Here is a 16,855-nt window from a genome sequence, read left to right on the forward strand (position 1 = left end):
ATTAACTGATTTTATTTATTCATTTACTTCATTTTTATTTTTTTTTAACTGTTAACAATGGCACTCGGTAAAATTATAAAAATGTATATAAAAAAGAATTGCCTGCCACTTGGTGCTCTGCTAATACTAATAGCCTCTGACCATCTATTTGGATTAGCGGTTGACTTATTTATTTATTCAATCATTTATATTTATACTTTATTTATTTTTTTTTAACTGTTAACAATGGCACTCGGTAAAAGTCTGCTGATAATACTAATAGCCTCTGACCACACTGTTTTGGATTAGCGGTTTTGTGTATTTATTCAATCATTTATATTTATACTTTATTTATTTTTATTTTTTTACTGTTAACAATGGCACTCGGTAAAAGTCTGCTGATAATACTAATAGCCTCTGACCACACTGTTTTGGATTAGCGGTTTTGTGTATTTATTCAATCATTTATATTTATACTTTATTTTTATTTTTTTACTGTAAACAATGTCTCTCAGTAAAAGTCTGTTGATAATACAAATAACATCCGACCACATCTGTTTTGGATTAGCGATTTTTTACATTTATTCAATCATTTATATTTATACTTTATTTCTTTTTATTTTTTACCGTTAATAATGACACTCGGTAAGAGTCCGATGATTATACAAATAGCATCTGACCACATCTGTTTTGAATCAGCAATTTTGTATAATCAATCATTTAAATTTTTGTACATTGATTTATTTATTTATTGTTTTTGTTTACTATTGGACGGCAGCCCAAATCATCGTAAACACATCCGTACATTCACGCAGAGTATTAGCTGGTCATAATTTAATAGCTTCAAAAATTCAGGTTTTTGGTATTTTTTTAACCTTTGGAATTCAGCTGAACCAACTTTCAATTTCCCTTTTTTCTTCACTCGGCAAATCACAAAAAAAATCCCAATGTGTCCGTTTTTAGTGTAGGAAATTATCTGAAAAAGGTAAATTCTTGCTATTTCTCATTACACATGCACACGTATATGTTGATTTGAGTTCCTCGGATAATACAAAAATTCTAACAGTGCCCTTGAATTTTAGAGGCAGGAAATTATCTGAAAAAAGGTAAATTCTTGATAGTTCTCTTTACACATGAACACGTATATATTGATTTGGGTTCCTCTGATAATCAAAAAATTCTAAGTGCCTTGAATTTTCTAGTCGGAAAATTATCTGAACAAATGAACGGTCCTGATTATTGATACATATATTACCCATTACATATGTGTACTATTATATTGCTTCGTGTTCTTTCAATAATCCCAAAATACCAATACCCAAAATTCTTTATATCATGCATTACATATTTATACATTGTCATTTATATAGATTTGGGTGCCTCTGATAATCCAATATCTGAATACATTGATATTTTTGAGGCAGAAAATAAATCTGAAAAAAAAAGTGAATTCTTGATGTTTCTTATTTCATATTTATACGCTTTGTCATTTACAGTACATTGATTTGGGTGCATCTGATAATCCAAAAATCTGAATACATTGATATTTTTGAGGCAGAAAATAAGCATCGGAAAAAAAATGAATTAATATTTCTCATTTCATACGCACATGTTTGTATTGATTCGGGTGCCTTTGATACGCCAGAAGTAATTACTAATATGAACAGCTGTGGAACCCCTGCTGTGTGTCCGATTAACAGATGATTGACAGTTTTTACTCTTGTTCATTTTCGCACATCAGATTTAAAGAACAAATTTAATCTTTATAAACTTGAGCAATAATAGTTTTCACGTTCCTTGTGTGGTTATCAGGTTGACTTTTACTTTAGTTCATTTTCAGGCATCAGATTTAGAAGCAGAAAATTAATCGTTATGAACTCAAAGAATAATAGTTTTCATGTTCCTTGTGCAGTCATCAAATTGTAATATTTTACCGAATTAACAAAAAATAAGTAACCGCTGCTTGTCCGCATAACAGACTTTTACGGTAGTTCATTTTCCCGCATCAGATTTAGAAGCAGAAAATTAATCGTTATGAACTCGAGTAACAATAATAGTTTTCATGTTCTTTGTGTGGTTATCTGTGTTGTGTTTTACTGAATGAACAAAAGTAACTCAAACGATACTGAATAAACCAAAATTAACAGTAACTCAGATATAGGTAGGTATTATAAGACATTTTTGCTGCTCACATCAGCTATTCCTAAAGGTCAAAGTAGGGGTCAGTCGGGTTCTAATGAAGGTCTTATTAGGTTCATGGTACAGAAGAAGGGCCACACTACCACCAGGGTCATAAAACTACTCCTGGAAACGCCCCAAACTCCTACGAAAGCCTTGTCAAATATGTGAACTTGGGTGCTGAAATGTTTAAAAATACAGCCCATACAATTTAACATTAATAACTTGCTTCATACTCATGCTGGCCTTTCCTAATTATTTAATACCCGAGCGCTTAGGCCATGTGCAGGTGAAGCGTATGCCCCTAACCTTACCTTGAGAGTACGTCAACAAAAGTTTATACACGACAGTTGATTGACAAGGTGTAAATGGGTTTGTCACAGCACATAATTAAGTTTTAGCAGATGATGTGGTATTCATAATTAGTACTGTCAGAATCACAATTACAACACCTTGAAGGGACAAAAAAATGGAGTAGTACGTAGTAAGATAATTTGTAAGAGCTTTATTGAATTGATGAAGAGGTGTAGAAGTTGACAAAATTCCCTGTCAAGAAGAAAAGAAAAAAAAGAAGGGAAGGAGAAATGGGAAAAAATGAAAATAGACAGGAAAAAGGAAAGAAGAAATGGGAAAAAATGAAAATAGACAGGAAAAAGGAAAGAAGAAATGGGAAAAAATGAAAATAGACAGGAAAAAGGAAAGAAGAAATGGGAAAAAATGAAAATAGACAGGAAAAAGGAAAGAAGAAATGGGAAAAAATTAAAATAGACAGGAAAAAGGAAAGAAGAAATGGGAAAAAATGAAAATAGACAGGAAAAAGGAAAGAAGAAATGGGAAAAAATGAAAATACAGGAAAAAGGAAAGAAGACAAGGGAAAAAATTAAAATAGACAGAAAAAAGGAAATAAAAAATGGGAAAAAATGAATATAGACAGGAAAAAGGAAAGAAAAAATGGGAAAAAATGAAAATAGATAGGAAAAAGGAAGGAAGAAATGGGAAAAAATAAAAATAGATCGGAAAAAAGGAAAAAGATAAAGAAAAATTAAAGAAAACTAAGAAAAAGTGAAAAACCTGTATGAGAAAATAAAAATAAAAAAGATAGTGAAAAAAATAGATTGATGAGAAGTATGAAGCCCCCCTCAAAAAAAAAAATAGTAATCAAAATCAGAACATTGTGTAAAATTCTAATGTCAAAGTTAGGTGTCGCTTCCTTTAACCCGGCAGCAGCGACAGGCCAAATTTGTGCCATGATATAAACCCCCCAAAATAGATATACATAATCTGATCATAAATGCTTTGATATACGCATATTATGAAATGGTTTGTGTGAGGGGTGATTTTTTCTCATTTTTCTCGCTTAGAGGGACCATTAAGAAACATGATCCCCGCTGCTACCGGGTTAAAATAATATCCAAGTAAAATAATGAAGAAAAGAATCGAGAAAGCAAAAAACATTAACGTATCAAACAGCTCTAATCTCCCTCCCTCGTCCTCAACCACCCAACAGCATATAAGCTTGAGGTGCAGGGCAAGGCAACACAAGCAAGGGGTTTCAGGTGTTGCTAGTGTTGTCAGGTCCTGTGCCATGTGTTGACCTGTCTGTGTTTCTGTCTGTCTGTCTGTCTGTCCACCTGGCTGTCTGGCTGGCTGGCTTGTAGTGTGATATTCATTTTATTATTATTTTTCATTGAATGTTTTATATATATTAATGTGTTCTGTCTGTCTGTCTGTCCGTCTGATTGTCTCGTTTCTGTCTCTTCTCATCCTTTTGTGCTCTCTCTCTCTCTCTCTCTCTCTCTCTCTCTCTCTCTCTCTCTCTCTCTTCATCAATAGTATCCATTCCTTATTATTATTAGTCAGGGATTTTCAACATTAATTTTGCAGGGTGTTGTGAGAGAGAGAGAGAGAGAGAGAGAGAGAGAGAGAGAGTAGTTTCCCAGATAATCAGAGGAAATAAATGTTAGATAATTCTTAATACAGCATCAATAGGGAGGCTAGCAACAGATTAAAGTTCATATACGAATTCATTGCAGCAGAAGATAAAATAAAAGGGAAAGAAGGGAAGCGATTGTAACATAGCTTTGATATTATTGTTATTATAGATATGAGAGAGAGAGAGAGAGAGAGAGAGAGAGAGAGATTAGGTGTAGGTGTTGATAAATAGACAGAGAAGCAGACTGGTTTTGCGTGTGTAGGAAGGAATAGAGGAGGCTGTGTGTGTGTGTGTGTGTGTGTGTGTGAGAGAGAGAGAGAGAGAGAGAGAGAGAGAGAGAGAGTTTAACATTAAGTATTTATAAGTTAAGTGTTTATTAATTTTAAGATCATGTTTTTGCCCATTATAAAAGTATGTAGGGGAAAAATAAGGAGAGAGAGAGAGAGAGAGAGAGAGAGAGAGAGAGAGAGGATAAAGCAGACGGGATATAGCAGAATGAAGGACAGTGAATGGGGCAAGGGAAGTAGGTTAGCAGGGAGTCCATGTGATGAGTTAACCAGCAGGAGGAGGAGGTGGTAAGGGGGGAGGATGAAGGGAGTTACTGTGATAGGTGTAGAGGAAGGGGACAGGGTAGCAGAGGGGAGGGGGAGGGAACAAGCAGGCAGGAGTGTGATAGCGTAATGAGGGAGGTAAGGACGGACAGGGAGGAGTGAGGGGTTAGAGCAGAAAAGGAGTTAGAGACGGAGTAGAGAGGTGTTAGAAGCAGCGTGCAGAGTAATGGGAAGGGAGCAGTAGGTCGCGTGGTGGTGGTGAGGCAGCAGGAGTGTAGGCTGGCGGGAGGTGAGCAGGGCACTGAGTAGGGTGGCGTGTGTCATGAGGCAGCAGGCAGCAGTAGTGTAGGCTGGCGGGAGGTGAGCAGGGCACTGAGTTTGGTAGCGTGTGTCATGAGGCAGTAGTGTAGGCTGGCGGGAGGTGAGCAGGGCACTGAGTAGGGTCGCGTGTGTGTTAGCAGGACGTGATGGTGGTTGGCGAGCCGTCCCTGATGGGCGGCGAGTTCGGTGACGAGGACGAGCGTCTCATCACGCGGCTGGAGAACACCCAGTACGACACCACCAGCGTGGAGGACGGCGGCGGCAGCGGGGCGCCCCAGGGGGCAGGCCCCGGCGGCCCCGGACCCGGCCCCACCGGCCCCGCGCCATTCAACAACTCCCCGATGACTGGCGGCCCCGGGGGTCCCTGGCCCGACCCTGCACGGCCCCCCCAGGACGCCGACAAGAAGAGTCCCGCGATCAGTCAGTAGCCCCGGGGGACCCGCGCCCCGCCCCGCCCCGCCCCAGCCTGCCCCGCCCCGACGCCCCACCCAGCGCCACGACACCCGCACCTGTGTTGTTACGTTACCTCGCCCGGCCTACACACACACACACACACACACACACACACACACACGCACACGCACACGAGAGGAGTGTGAGCGGCAGCATTTCTATATCATTAGTTTTGTGGTGAATAATATTATATACGAGTATATTAAGAATGTACAGGTGTGTTTGTGTGGGTGTGTGCTCGTCGCGCGCGTCTTCGTTATGTGAGTCAGAGACAGACAGACAGACAGGTAGACAGACACAGACAGGCCGCGGCGGGGCTTGGGGGGCGGGGCGGGGCGGGGTGGGGGGGGGGTGAACCATGTACATGCTTTGTAACTTTTGTATCATTTAGACAAACAAAAAAAAGTTTTCCTAGGGACCAAGACTTTGGTCGTCTGTACACAGTGTTTTGTTGTGGAGGTGAGGACGCGGCCAACCCCAGACAGACAGACAGACAGACAGACTAAGAAGAGACAGGCAAACAGATGAACGGGAAGGAGCAGAACGGGAGGATGAGAGAGAGAGAGAGAGAGAGAGAAAATGTGCGTGTTTCCATGGGGGAATATTTATAACCTTGAGCCGCTGTGTGTGTGTATGTGCGTGTGTGTATGTGTGTGTATGTGTGTGTGAGAGAGAGAGAGAGAGATAGAGAATGTTATGTTACTTGTAGTTATTTTAATATTTAAGCCCATCCCCCTCCTCGCCCACACACACACACACACACACACACACACACACACACACACCATGGCGTACAATAATTAGAGGGTTTATTGAACTTGTGTACATTCTCTGTTACCTCTGAACTATTTTCGAGTGTGTGTGTGTGTGTGTGTGTGTGTGTGTGTGTGTGTGTGTGTGTGTGTGTGTGTGTGTGTGTGTGTGTGTGTGTGTGTGTGTGTGTGTGTGTGTGTGTGTGTGTGTGTGTGTGTATTTTCCTGACGTGTACATGTGTGTGTGTGACTTTTTATTCGCCCGTGACTGTCTTTTCCACGCGCACACACACAACAGAAGGATGTAAATAAGAAAGGAAATCAGTTATATAGATACACAAGTGACCACGTGTGTTTGTTGTCACGTATAGTACAAGAGCAACACAAGACCTTGGTGAACACGCAGACATAGCAAGGTGAAAACAGGTAGGCCACAAGAGATGGAAAGTCACCTGTTATATATATTTTTCCTCCATATTTAACATCATTATAATTTTCTTTAGTATTATGTGAGTCCAACAGATGTAATAATTTTTCGATAAGTTCCGTCATATTCACAATTTCGCATTTCGTGTGTTCGTGGTGTAGATACGAACACCAACTGTGAGTCCTCAACGTTGCCAGATTGTCGTACTCAGAGCATCGTTTTTACCGGTTTCTGACTCATAACTATTGCCAAGAAACACCAGTCGTTATCCATTTTAACGATAACTCTATATAAAACCAGTTAAAGGGGTGGAGGAGACAGTTTGAGGGTTGGAAGTCGGCAAATATAAGAGCCTGAGCACGACCATCTGGCAACATTGAGCAGGCCCGAGCAATGTGATGAACGCGTTGAGCACTGTAGAGTCCCGAATAATGCCAGTACAAAATAGCAGACTTCACGAGGTGGGTGGATCAAGCAGCCTCAAACAGCACATACTAAACACTGAACTGTCTTGTGAGAATCAAAATCCGCGGCCTTTGCTTTCGTGTAACTAGCGCGAATATAACACGAATTGAAGTCGCGCAGATTCAAATAATGTCAATTCAGGGAGCGCGAATTCCAATAGCGCGGTCATGTTCCATATTCGCGCGCAAAGTCTTAGTTCGCGCGTTATCCAGGGCTCTACTGTACTGTATGCGTGAGTTTGAATCTTACATAACAGACCCCCGGAAATTACTGAGAAGGCGCCCCAGACCAGTTTAGGGGTTCCGGAGGTGAGCACTATAATGAGTTTCCTATAATTATCATTTTCATTGTTAATTAAGTTAGGTAAATATTGTCATTATTATTATTTTTGTATGTTTTTTTTTGTGTGTGTTTGTGTGTTTTGAGGTACCGAGTTCGCTTTTTTTTTCTTCTTTTTCTTCTTTGCTCTCCTGGTTTCAAGTTCTGGTCTGATTCCGGTTTCAATTTCTCTCTCTCTCTCTCTCTCTCTCTCTCTCTCTCTCCTGCGGTGGTGAATGTTTTGTACAGGCCATTTTTATCATTTATTCAGATTTTAGTAATTCATATTTGTATAATTATATATTTAGACGAAGTGAAATTCCTGACCGTCCTCGAACAATTCAATCTTTTATTCAGCCAGTAATGTAAAAAGAACTCAAGGGCAGGATATTGTATAATTATTCTTTTGTTGTTCCTGTTTTATCGAATTTAACGCAGTGTCGCGTCCCTGTTGCGAAGGGTCCCCACACTACACTTTTTTTAAACCTCTGACATGTCCACTTACTTCTCTTTTAGCATCGTTCGTAGGTTTTTGATACGTGTGAAAAGTATTATTAATTTACGCTATTTAAGGTTACTATGTATATTTTCCCGCCGGTTTTATGATCATCTTTTTTTGTATGTTCCTGTGGTGACTTTCGACTACTGGTATGAACGAACACATTATCAGATTGAACGATATCTGCAGGCGCTTAGGACACATTAATTCCTAACAGGTTTAATGGTAATGATTTTCTATGGTCCTTTGCGCCCATTTTGTTACCCCGTTGTAGCGACTGACAAAAAACGATCCACTCAAGATGGCAATACTTTCGTCCCTTCATCCAATTAGGCAATATTAGAACACGTTTTCTCCATGTATTCTCCCCCAAAAGGAGGAAAATGTCATCAAATATACATCTTTCCTTAGTACAACACATAAATGATTGGAAATGAGACACTTGAATGACGAAGCCGCCCAGTAAAATTTAATGATGTCACGATAAAGGAGTCGGAGATAATGAAGGGAAAGTGTTGCCATCTGGTGATCATTGTTCAGGACAGTTGCAGAAACGGACTAAAGAGCATGGACGAAAAAAGAAAGCTATCAGACTGAGCGATATATATAGACACTTTAAACACACACACACACACACACACACATTTATACAGACCGTCAGTACACGCATTATTTTTGAGAAAGTAAGAGAAGAGGGGAAAAAATCATTTGAGTGTTGTTAATGTGAACGAAAAAATGCGAGATTGAGCGACATTCACAGACACAACGCATTTACAGACAACCTAATGATAAACTAGAGAAGAAGAAGAGGGTGAAGAAGCCATTGTACTGAAGAAAAGTGAGAGTAAAGAAGAAAAATAAATAAAAGCAAATATCAAAGCAGTTTATAGTATCGAAACAAAAAAAAAAGTAAAATAGTCAACAAGAAAAAGTAAATACCGACGCAGTTTATATTATCTAAGCAAAGTATATATAATTGCTATTTTGAATTCGACCTCACCCGCAACGTATTAAACCTGAATAGAGGGTCAGATGTTTTGTACTAACGTGAAAATTATTCCTAAAAGACATAAAAGGCGAATAGTAAAGCAACATATATTATCAAACAACTAAATATTTATAATGGTTAGTTTTTTGAAGGATGTCCACCCTCAACTTCTCTCTGATTGGCAAAATTAACCCCAAATTACACACACACACACACACACACACACACACACACACACACACACACACACACACACACACACACAAGGGCCACCACCATCACCTCCCTTTCCCTCTCTTCCCCTTCTCCTCCCATTCCCCAGCCCCCCTCCCCCCCGTGGCTCTGACCTCCCCCCTTTCTCTATACGCTGTAAAGTGTACAAATCTCTGTTTGTATGTGATTAAGTCGGCATGGTTACCCCCCACCCCCTCCCTTCCTCCTCCTACTATGACAGGCTATTTTTATTTTAATCATTGTACTTCCTTAACTTGAATTTACGTGTTTTTCTCGTTCTAATACTATTACTACTACTACTACTACTACTATTTCTACTACTACAACTACTACTACTACTACTGTTCCTTCTACTACCACTACTACTTCTTTTATGTTGTATTATTTCACTCCCATCTCCTTCTCTTCTTTCTCCTCCTCCTCCTCCTCCTGCTCCCAAGAAAATGCATCTATCACCTCTTATCTATCCGCGTGAATGGTCTGATGATGATGATGATGATAATAAATACGTATTTTTAATCTACCTTTTGGTGTGTTTTATAACCCTTCCCTGTGTGTGTGTGTGTGTGTGTGTGTAGGATAGAGTCAAGCTCGTAAGTATGTCTCATGTTATTTTATGATTCTTCAAATTTATGTATATTTTTCAACTCAATTTCATTTCGTGGGACATTTCAATCATTAATGTATGCGCGTGTGTGTGTGTGAGAGAGAGAGAGAGAGCGAGCGTGGATCCAAAGTAAAGGGATTGAATAAGATAGGTAAGTAAAATAAAGGTAAACTAAATTATAAATAGATATTGGAGTTTCCCAAAGGTTCGGTATTTTCATTTTTCCCCTTCGTATGTTATTAATTACCTTTACATTTCTGCACTTATCCTTTTTCGTATACCCTTTATTTCCTTATTAAACGATCATCGCATATTTACTCTAGCTTTATTATTTCTTTCGTCCTCGTTAGTTATTTATGTATTAGTGTATTCGTTTTTTCTTCCTTTTTAGGGTTAGTTTGGCATCTTCCAGTTTGAATCGAGTAAGTGGGAAGTTAAATGATAAGTGGTTGGTCGACGAGTAAGTGGGAAGTTGACTGGAGTAAGTGGTAAGTGGTTGACTGGAATAGTAAGTGGTAATTGATTGGTCGACGAGTAAGTGGGAAGTTGACTGGAGCAAGTGGTAAGTGGTTGACTGGAATAGTAAGTGGTAATTGATTGGTTGACGAGTAAGTGGGAAGTTCAGTGTAGTAAGTTCACATTTTACTGAAGTTTAGGATCGCTCACAATGATGATAACAACGTATGGGAAAATTGGACAGTCTGAAGGTAAATGACATCAACTGGCTTTTTCCTTAAAGATTCCAGTCCCGAGAACAAGCAGGGCCGATGTTAAAAAAAATGCTCTACAAGGGAACTGGATCTGTATCATTGCTATAAAGGGCAAAGTCGTAGCACCCTTTGAGGAGCCACACCAGCTTTCCATTTTGAACCAAAGTCGATGATTTTTATAATAGTAAAGCGTTAAAACCTTTATTTATTTATTTATTCAAAAGCTGATATTTTGACATTGGTCCTTTTTGTTCTCGAGCCTAGTTTTAATCTATTACATTTTTCATAGTAAATAAACAAAAAACAACATATCGTTAGAAATTAAACAACGTGGAAGGAGCCGTTGTGAAAAGGTAAACACAACCAATTATTATCATCATCATCATCATCAACAGTAGCAGCATCAGCGTGGGAAGATCAGCTGGGAGAGGTAACCATGGTAACCTGAGGAGAAAATAGGAAAGTGAAAACAAGAAAAGGAACGGAAGAAGAATTAAATAGGAAAGAAAGAGAGAGTAAAGGAACGGAAGAAGAATGAAATAGGAAAGAGAAAGAGAGAAAAGGAACGGAAGAAGAATGAAATAGGAAAGAGAAAGAGAGAAAAGGAATGGAAGAAAAATGAAATAGAAAAAGAGAAAGGAAAGGAACGGAAGAAGAATTAAATAGGAAAGAAAGAGAGAGTAAAGGAACGGAAGAAGAATGAAATAGGAAAGAGAAAAAGAGAAAAGGAACGAAAGAAGAATGAAATAGGAAAGAGAAAGAATGAAATAGGAAAGAGAAAGTGAGTAAAGGAATGGAAGAAGAATTAAAAAAAAAGAGAGAGGAGGAAGAAAAATGAAATAGAAAAAGAGAAAGGAAAGGAACGGAGGAAGAATGAAAGAGGAAGGAGAAAAAAAAGAAAAGGAATGAAAAAGAAAGAGAGAAAAGGAACATAAGAATGAAAAAGGAAAGAGAATGAGAGAAAAGGGATGAAAAGAAGAACGAAATAGATAAGGAATAAAGACGAGACAATCAAAAGAAGAAGGTAGACATCTGAAGAGACCCACAAGAGGGTACAGAAAGTAGATAAAAACATAGATAGATAAATATTTCCTTTGGTTAGTAGTAGTAGTAGTAGTAGTATGGGAGAAGGAGGAGAGATAGGGTGAGGGATAACTTGAAATAAAAGGTAAAGACAACTTGTACGGAGCCACCATCATTGAGATCACATAACACAGCCTCTATCAAATGTCGGGAAACCTTTCTGCACGCTCCATATATCGATCAATTTTAAGGCTTCCGGAACCTTTATGCTGTCTCGTGGCTAGAAGGGCGGCATGGGGACCTCTTCTTTTATTTAGTTCTGCTGTTGGTCTATATAGCTGCCTCCTCTGCCGTATAAATAGTTGTCAAATATCCGCTCTAAAGAATTGTTGGTTTAGTTGGTGAAGGATGGGAAAGTGCTTAAAGGCTATTTATTTCCTTTTTTGTTTGTCTGTTGAGAAGATTTTTTGAATAATGAGGGAAGATAATTATGTCTGCGTAAGGATGAGTCGTAGATAAATAGATAGATAGATCAATAAAAAGATAGATAGATAGATTGAGTGATAGATAGATAGACAGATAGTTAGATAGATACAGAAAGTTATTTATGGACCACAAAAATATATATCTACACAATGTAATCAGTTTCAATCATACATAGTCAATCAAACAATCAATAAGCTTGTACCAACTGTTTATAATACGTGACTCAAACTAATATTGGAAGCATAATGACAAGAAATACCTTAAAATTTACAGAATAAGCGCCTAAATGGATAAATGACGGTAAAAATGCATAAGTTTTCCCATGTTTGAACTCACAGCCATACAAAAAGTTCCTCAACCTAACCAACCATCGCCTGGAAACCGTCAAAATAGGAGAGAACACTAAGAGGCAGTAGGTATAGATAATGATCAAAATAAAAGGAAATAATAACAGGTAATACAGAATAAGGACATAATGAGGTAAGTAATGAGGAAAAAAATAATCTGACTTCATGTCCCCAAATCACAGGCCAATTTTTCTTGTAAACTACCTTAAAGATTGGAATAAGGTTGAAAGGGAGATGATCCATTGAAATAAGGTAAATCAATCAATCAATAAATCAATCAATGGGGGCATACGCCGGGGATGCGTCGCCTCGCCCATCCTGCGACGCCAAGTCCCGGGGGTCCCTTTGGGCGAGTCTCCATGCAGGCCCCATCCCATCCTGAGTAACTCCCGGCAGGATCTATCGACTTGCTGAAGCCACGAACTCCGTGGGCGTCCCCTTGGCCTCCTCCACTCAGGACTCGATGAGCAGGATCAGCGAATCAGTCTCACGGAGTAGTCGTCGGTTTGACCCAAAGTCATTCCAGCGATATCAGCCATAGATATTACAGGGAGCACAAGGGTCAGGTGTTGACTTACCGCGTGAACCCGGACCGTTCTCTGCAGCTTCAGCAGTTGGCTGCGAATTCGCATCAGCACCAGGTGAGCCCCCTGCCCGGCACACTGAGCAGCGGGACACCAGGTAAAGAAAGGTTGAAATAAGGGAAAGAGGGAAGGTCATGCATAGGAATAAGGTACAGGTAAGGGAGATAATACATTGAAATAAGGTAAAAAGGGAGATGTTACATTGAAATAAGGTAAAAAGGGAGAGTATACATAGAATAAGGAAAAAAAATGGGACATAATACACTTAAATAAGATGATGAAGGGAGATTATACAACGAAATAGGGTAAAAGAGAGATAAGAAAAGCGACGCATGATAAGATAAGGAAAAACAGATATAGTGACCTAAAACTACTAGAAAATGAGAGAACAGGAAACTAACGAAGCAATATGTAACTAAAAGGGACATATATGCATTTTTAATTCTTTACACTAGTCACTTTTCTAACCCAACGATTGACCTGAAAACTCCTAGGCGAGAATGGAATAGGAAGCAGAAGAGGTGGTGCGTAGGCCCAAAGTATAATCATCGTTATAATTAGATTTTGCGTAGGCCTACATGAGTGTTTCTTTACGCCGCACACTTTTCTTACCAAACTTAACCTAAAAACTGCAATAAGAGGATAGAATGGGAAACTAAAGATGCAGTAAGTGATAAATTAGGAAGGCGCAGTTTGTCTCTTTACTGTAATACCCCAAAAAAGATATAGGCCTACTGTCACTTTTCTTGCCAAACTTAACCTAAAAACTACAAAAAAGATGATAAAATGGGAAGCTAAAGGGTGTGATAAATTAGGAAGACGCATTTTGTCTCTTTACTGTTATACCCCAAAAAAGATATAGGCCTACTGTCACTTTTCTTGCCAAACTTAACCTAAAAACTACAAAAAAAGAGGATAAAATGTGAAGCTAAAGAGGCTGTGTGTGATAAATTAGGAAGGCGCAGATTGTCTCTTTACTGTAGATAATACCCCAAAAAAGATATATTGTCACCTTTCTTGCCAAACTTAACCTAAAAACTACAAAAAGATAATAAAATGGGAAGGTAAAGAGGAAGTAGGCTATATGTGATAAATTGAGAAGGCACAGTTTATCTCTTTACTCTAGATAATACCCCCAAAAAGATATATTATCACTTTTCTTGCCAAACTTAACCTAAAAACTACAAGAAGAGAATAAAATGGGATGCTAAAGATGCAGAATGTGATAAATTGAGAAGGCACAGTTTGTCTCTTTACTGTAGATAATACCCCAAAAAAGATATATTGTCACCTTTCTTGCCAAACTTAACCTAAAAACTACAAAAAGATAATAAAATGGGAAGGTAATTAAAGAGGCAGTAGGCTATATGTGATAAATTGAGAAGGCACAGTTTGTCTCTTTACTCTAGATAATACCCCCAAAAAGATATATTGTCACCTTTCTTGCCAAACTTAACCTAAAAACTACAAAAAGATAATAAAATGGGAAGTTAAAGAGGCAGTAGGCTATATGTGATAAATTGAGAAGGCACAGTTTGTCTCTTTACTGTAATACCCCAAAAAAGATAGTCACTTTTCTTGCCAAACTTAACATAAAAACTACAAAAAGATAATAAAATGGGAAGCTAATGAAAGAGGCAGTAGGCTATATGTGATAAAGTGAGAAGGCGCAGTTTGTCTCTTTACTGTAGATAATACCCCCCAGAAAGATATACTGTCATTTTTGCCAAACTCAACCTAAAAACTATATGAAGAGAATAAAATGGGATGCTAAAGAGGCAGTAGGCTATATGTGATAAAGTGAGAAGGCGCAGTTTGTCTCTTTACTATAATACCCCCAAAAAGATATAGTCACTTTTCTTAACAAACTCAACCTAAAAACTGCAAGAAGAGGATAAAACGGGAAACTATAAGAGGCAGTATGTGATAAATTGAGAAGGCACAGTTTGTCTCTTTACTGTAATACCCCCAAAAAGATTATAGTCACTTTTCTTGCCAAACTCAACCTAAAAACTGCAAGAAGAGGATAAAATGGGAAACTATAAGAGGCAGTATGTGATAAATTGAGAAGGCACAGTTTGTCCTGGTGGTAGTGTGACCCTTCCTCTGTACCGTGAACCTAAAAAACATATATTTGACAAGGCTTTCTTGCCAAACTTAGGCTAAATTTCCAGAGGTAGTTTTATGACCCTGATGGTAGTGTGACCCTTCCTCTGTACCGTGAACTTAAGAAACATAGGCTATTTGATAAAGGCTTTAGGAAGGAGCAGTTTCAGAGTCTCTTTACTATAAAAGATATACTGTCATTTTTTGTGACAAACTGTACCATGAACCTAAAGAAACATATATTTGACAAGGCTTTCGTAGGAGTTGTGAGCATTTAGGAAGGCGCATTTTGTCTTTAATGTTATACCCCAAAAAAGATATAGGCCTACTGTCACTTTTCTTGCCAAACTTAACCTAAAAACTACAAAAAGAGGATAAAATGGGAAACTTAAGAGGCAGTAGGCTATGTGATAAATTAGGAAGGCGCAGTTTGTCTCTTTACTATAATACCCCCAAAAAGATATACTAGTCACTTTTCTTAACAAACTCAACCTAAAAACTGCAAGAAGAGGATAAAACGGGAAACTATAAGAGGCAGTATGTGATAAATTAGGAATGAGCAGTTTGTCTCTTCACAATACCCCCCAAAAGACATGTTCTTGCCAAACTAAACCTAAAAACTACAAAAAGATGATAAAATGGGAGGCTAACGATGCAATATGTAATAAATTATGTAAGAATGCGTAGTTTCTCTATACTGTAATAGGCCTACCCTAAAAAATATATAACTTTACATTTACCTATATATAACAAATCCCACAATCCCCCTTAAAAGCCACTTGGATATGATATTAAATAGAAGCGTACAGAGGTGGTATATATATATATGATCAAATAATGGAAACACGCTCTCCTTGTCTGGAAATCATGGAGGCAGAGTGCTAATTAAACCAACCCGTCGTCACATAAGGGAAAGTATAATTAAGGTCGATAAATGAGGAAGATAAAGAGGAAACATTTATGACCAGCCTTAACCTGATAACCCATAGACAAAAGGTGAAATAGTAGGTTAAAAAGGCCATATGTAGCCATTAAAATCAGAAGGAGAAGGGAAGGAAAGGAAGAGATGGTCATTTCCCTTTCCAACCAACCATGGCCTTAAAAACCAATAGATAAAAGATAAAGTAGTAGGTTGATATTAAAATAGGTGATATATAGCCATTGAAATCAGAAGGAGAAGGGAAGGAAAGGAAGAGATGGTCATTTCCCTTTCCAACCAACCATGGCCTTAAAAACCAATAGATAAAAGATAAAGTAGTAGGTTGATATTAAAATAGGTGATATATAGCCATTGAAATCAGAAGGAGAAGGGAAGGAAAAGAAGAGATGGTTATTTCCCTTAATTTCCAACCAGCCATAACCTTAAAAACTAATAGATAAAATATAATATAGTAGGTTAATATTAAAATAGGCGATATATAGCCATTGAAATCCAGTGTTGCTACATGGAAGAAGGGAAGGAAAGGAAAAAGACATGGCCGTTCCTCTTTCTAACCAACCATAGCCTCAAAAACATTAGATAAACGATAAAATGGTAGATTAAAAGAGGCGATATATAGCCATTGAAACCCGGTGTTGCTATATGGAAGAAGGGAAGGAAAGGAGAAGGACATGACCATTCCTCTTTTTAACTAACCATAACCTCAAAAACATTAGATAAACGATAAAATGGTGGATTAAAAGAGGCGATATATAGCCATTGAAACCCGGTGTTGCTATATGGAAGAAGGGAAGGGAAGGAGGACATCGCCATTCCCCTTTCTAACCAACCATAGCCTCAAAAACTAACAGATAGAGATACAACTGCAGTCTAAAAGAGGAGATTTAGATCCATTTAAATCCGGCGGGGTTGCAGAAGAGAGGGAGGGAGAGGAGGAGGGAAGGAGGAAGAAGG

The 16,855-nt window shown here is 38.4% G+C and overlaps 1 protein-coding gene across 9 annotated transcripts in view; it reads left to right on the top strand.

Moving 5' to 3' along the window:
* Positions 1–9,297, top strand: part of LOC126983606 (LIM domain-binding protein 2-like) — a 72,833-nt gene extending 63,536 nt beyond the window's left edge. For 3 of the 9 annotated variants that reach the window (XM_050836417.1, XM_050836419.1, XM_050836420.1), the window contains one exon: positions 5,103–9,297. In XM_050836417.1, the coding sequence (XP_050692374.1) occupies positions 5,103–5,390 (288 nt within the window). In that variant the 3' untranslated portion in view covers positions 5,391–9,297. Of the gene's footprint in view, positions 1–5,099 lie in introns of all 9 variants that reach the window. The other 6 variants (XM_050836415.1, XM_050836416.1, XM_050836418.1 and 3 more) reach the window with 3 other exon arrangements.
* Positions 9,298–16,855: the final 7,558 nt, after the last annotated feature.

This window comes from Eriocheir sinensis, chromosome 54, assembly GCF_024679095.1.
Source record: "Eriocheir sinensis breed Jianghai 21 chromosome 54, ASM2467909v1, whole genome shotgun sequence".
Taxonomy (NCBI): domain Eukaryota; kingdom Metazoa; phylum Arthropoda; class Malacostraca; order Decapoda; family Varunidae; genus Eriocheir; species Eriocheir sinensis.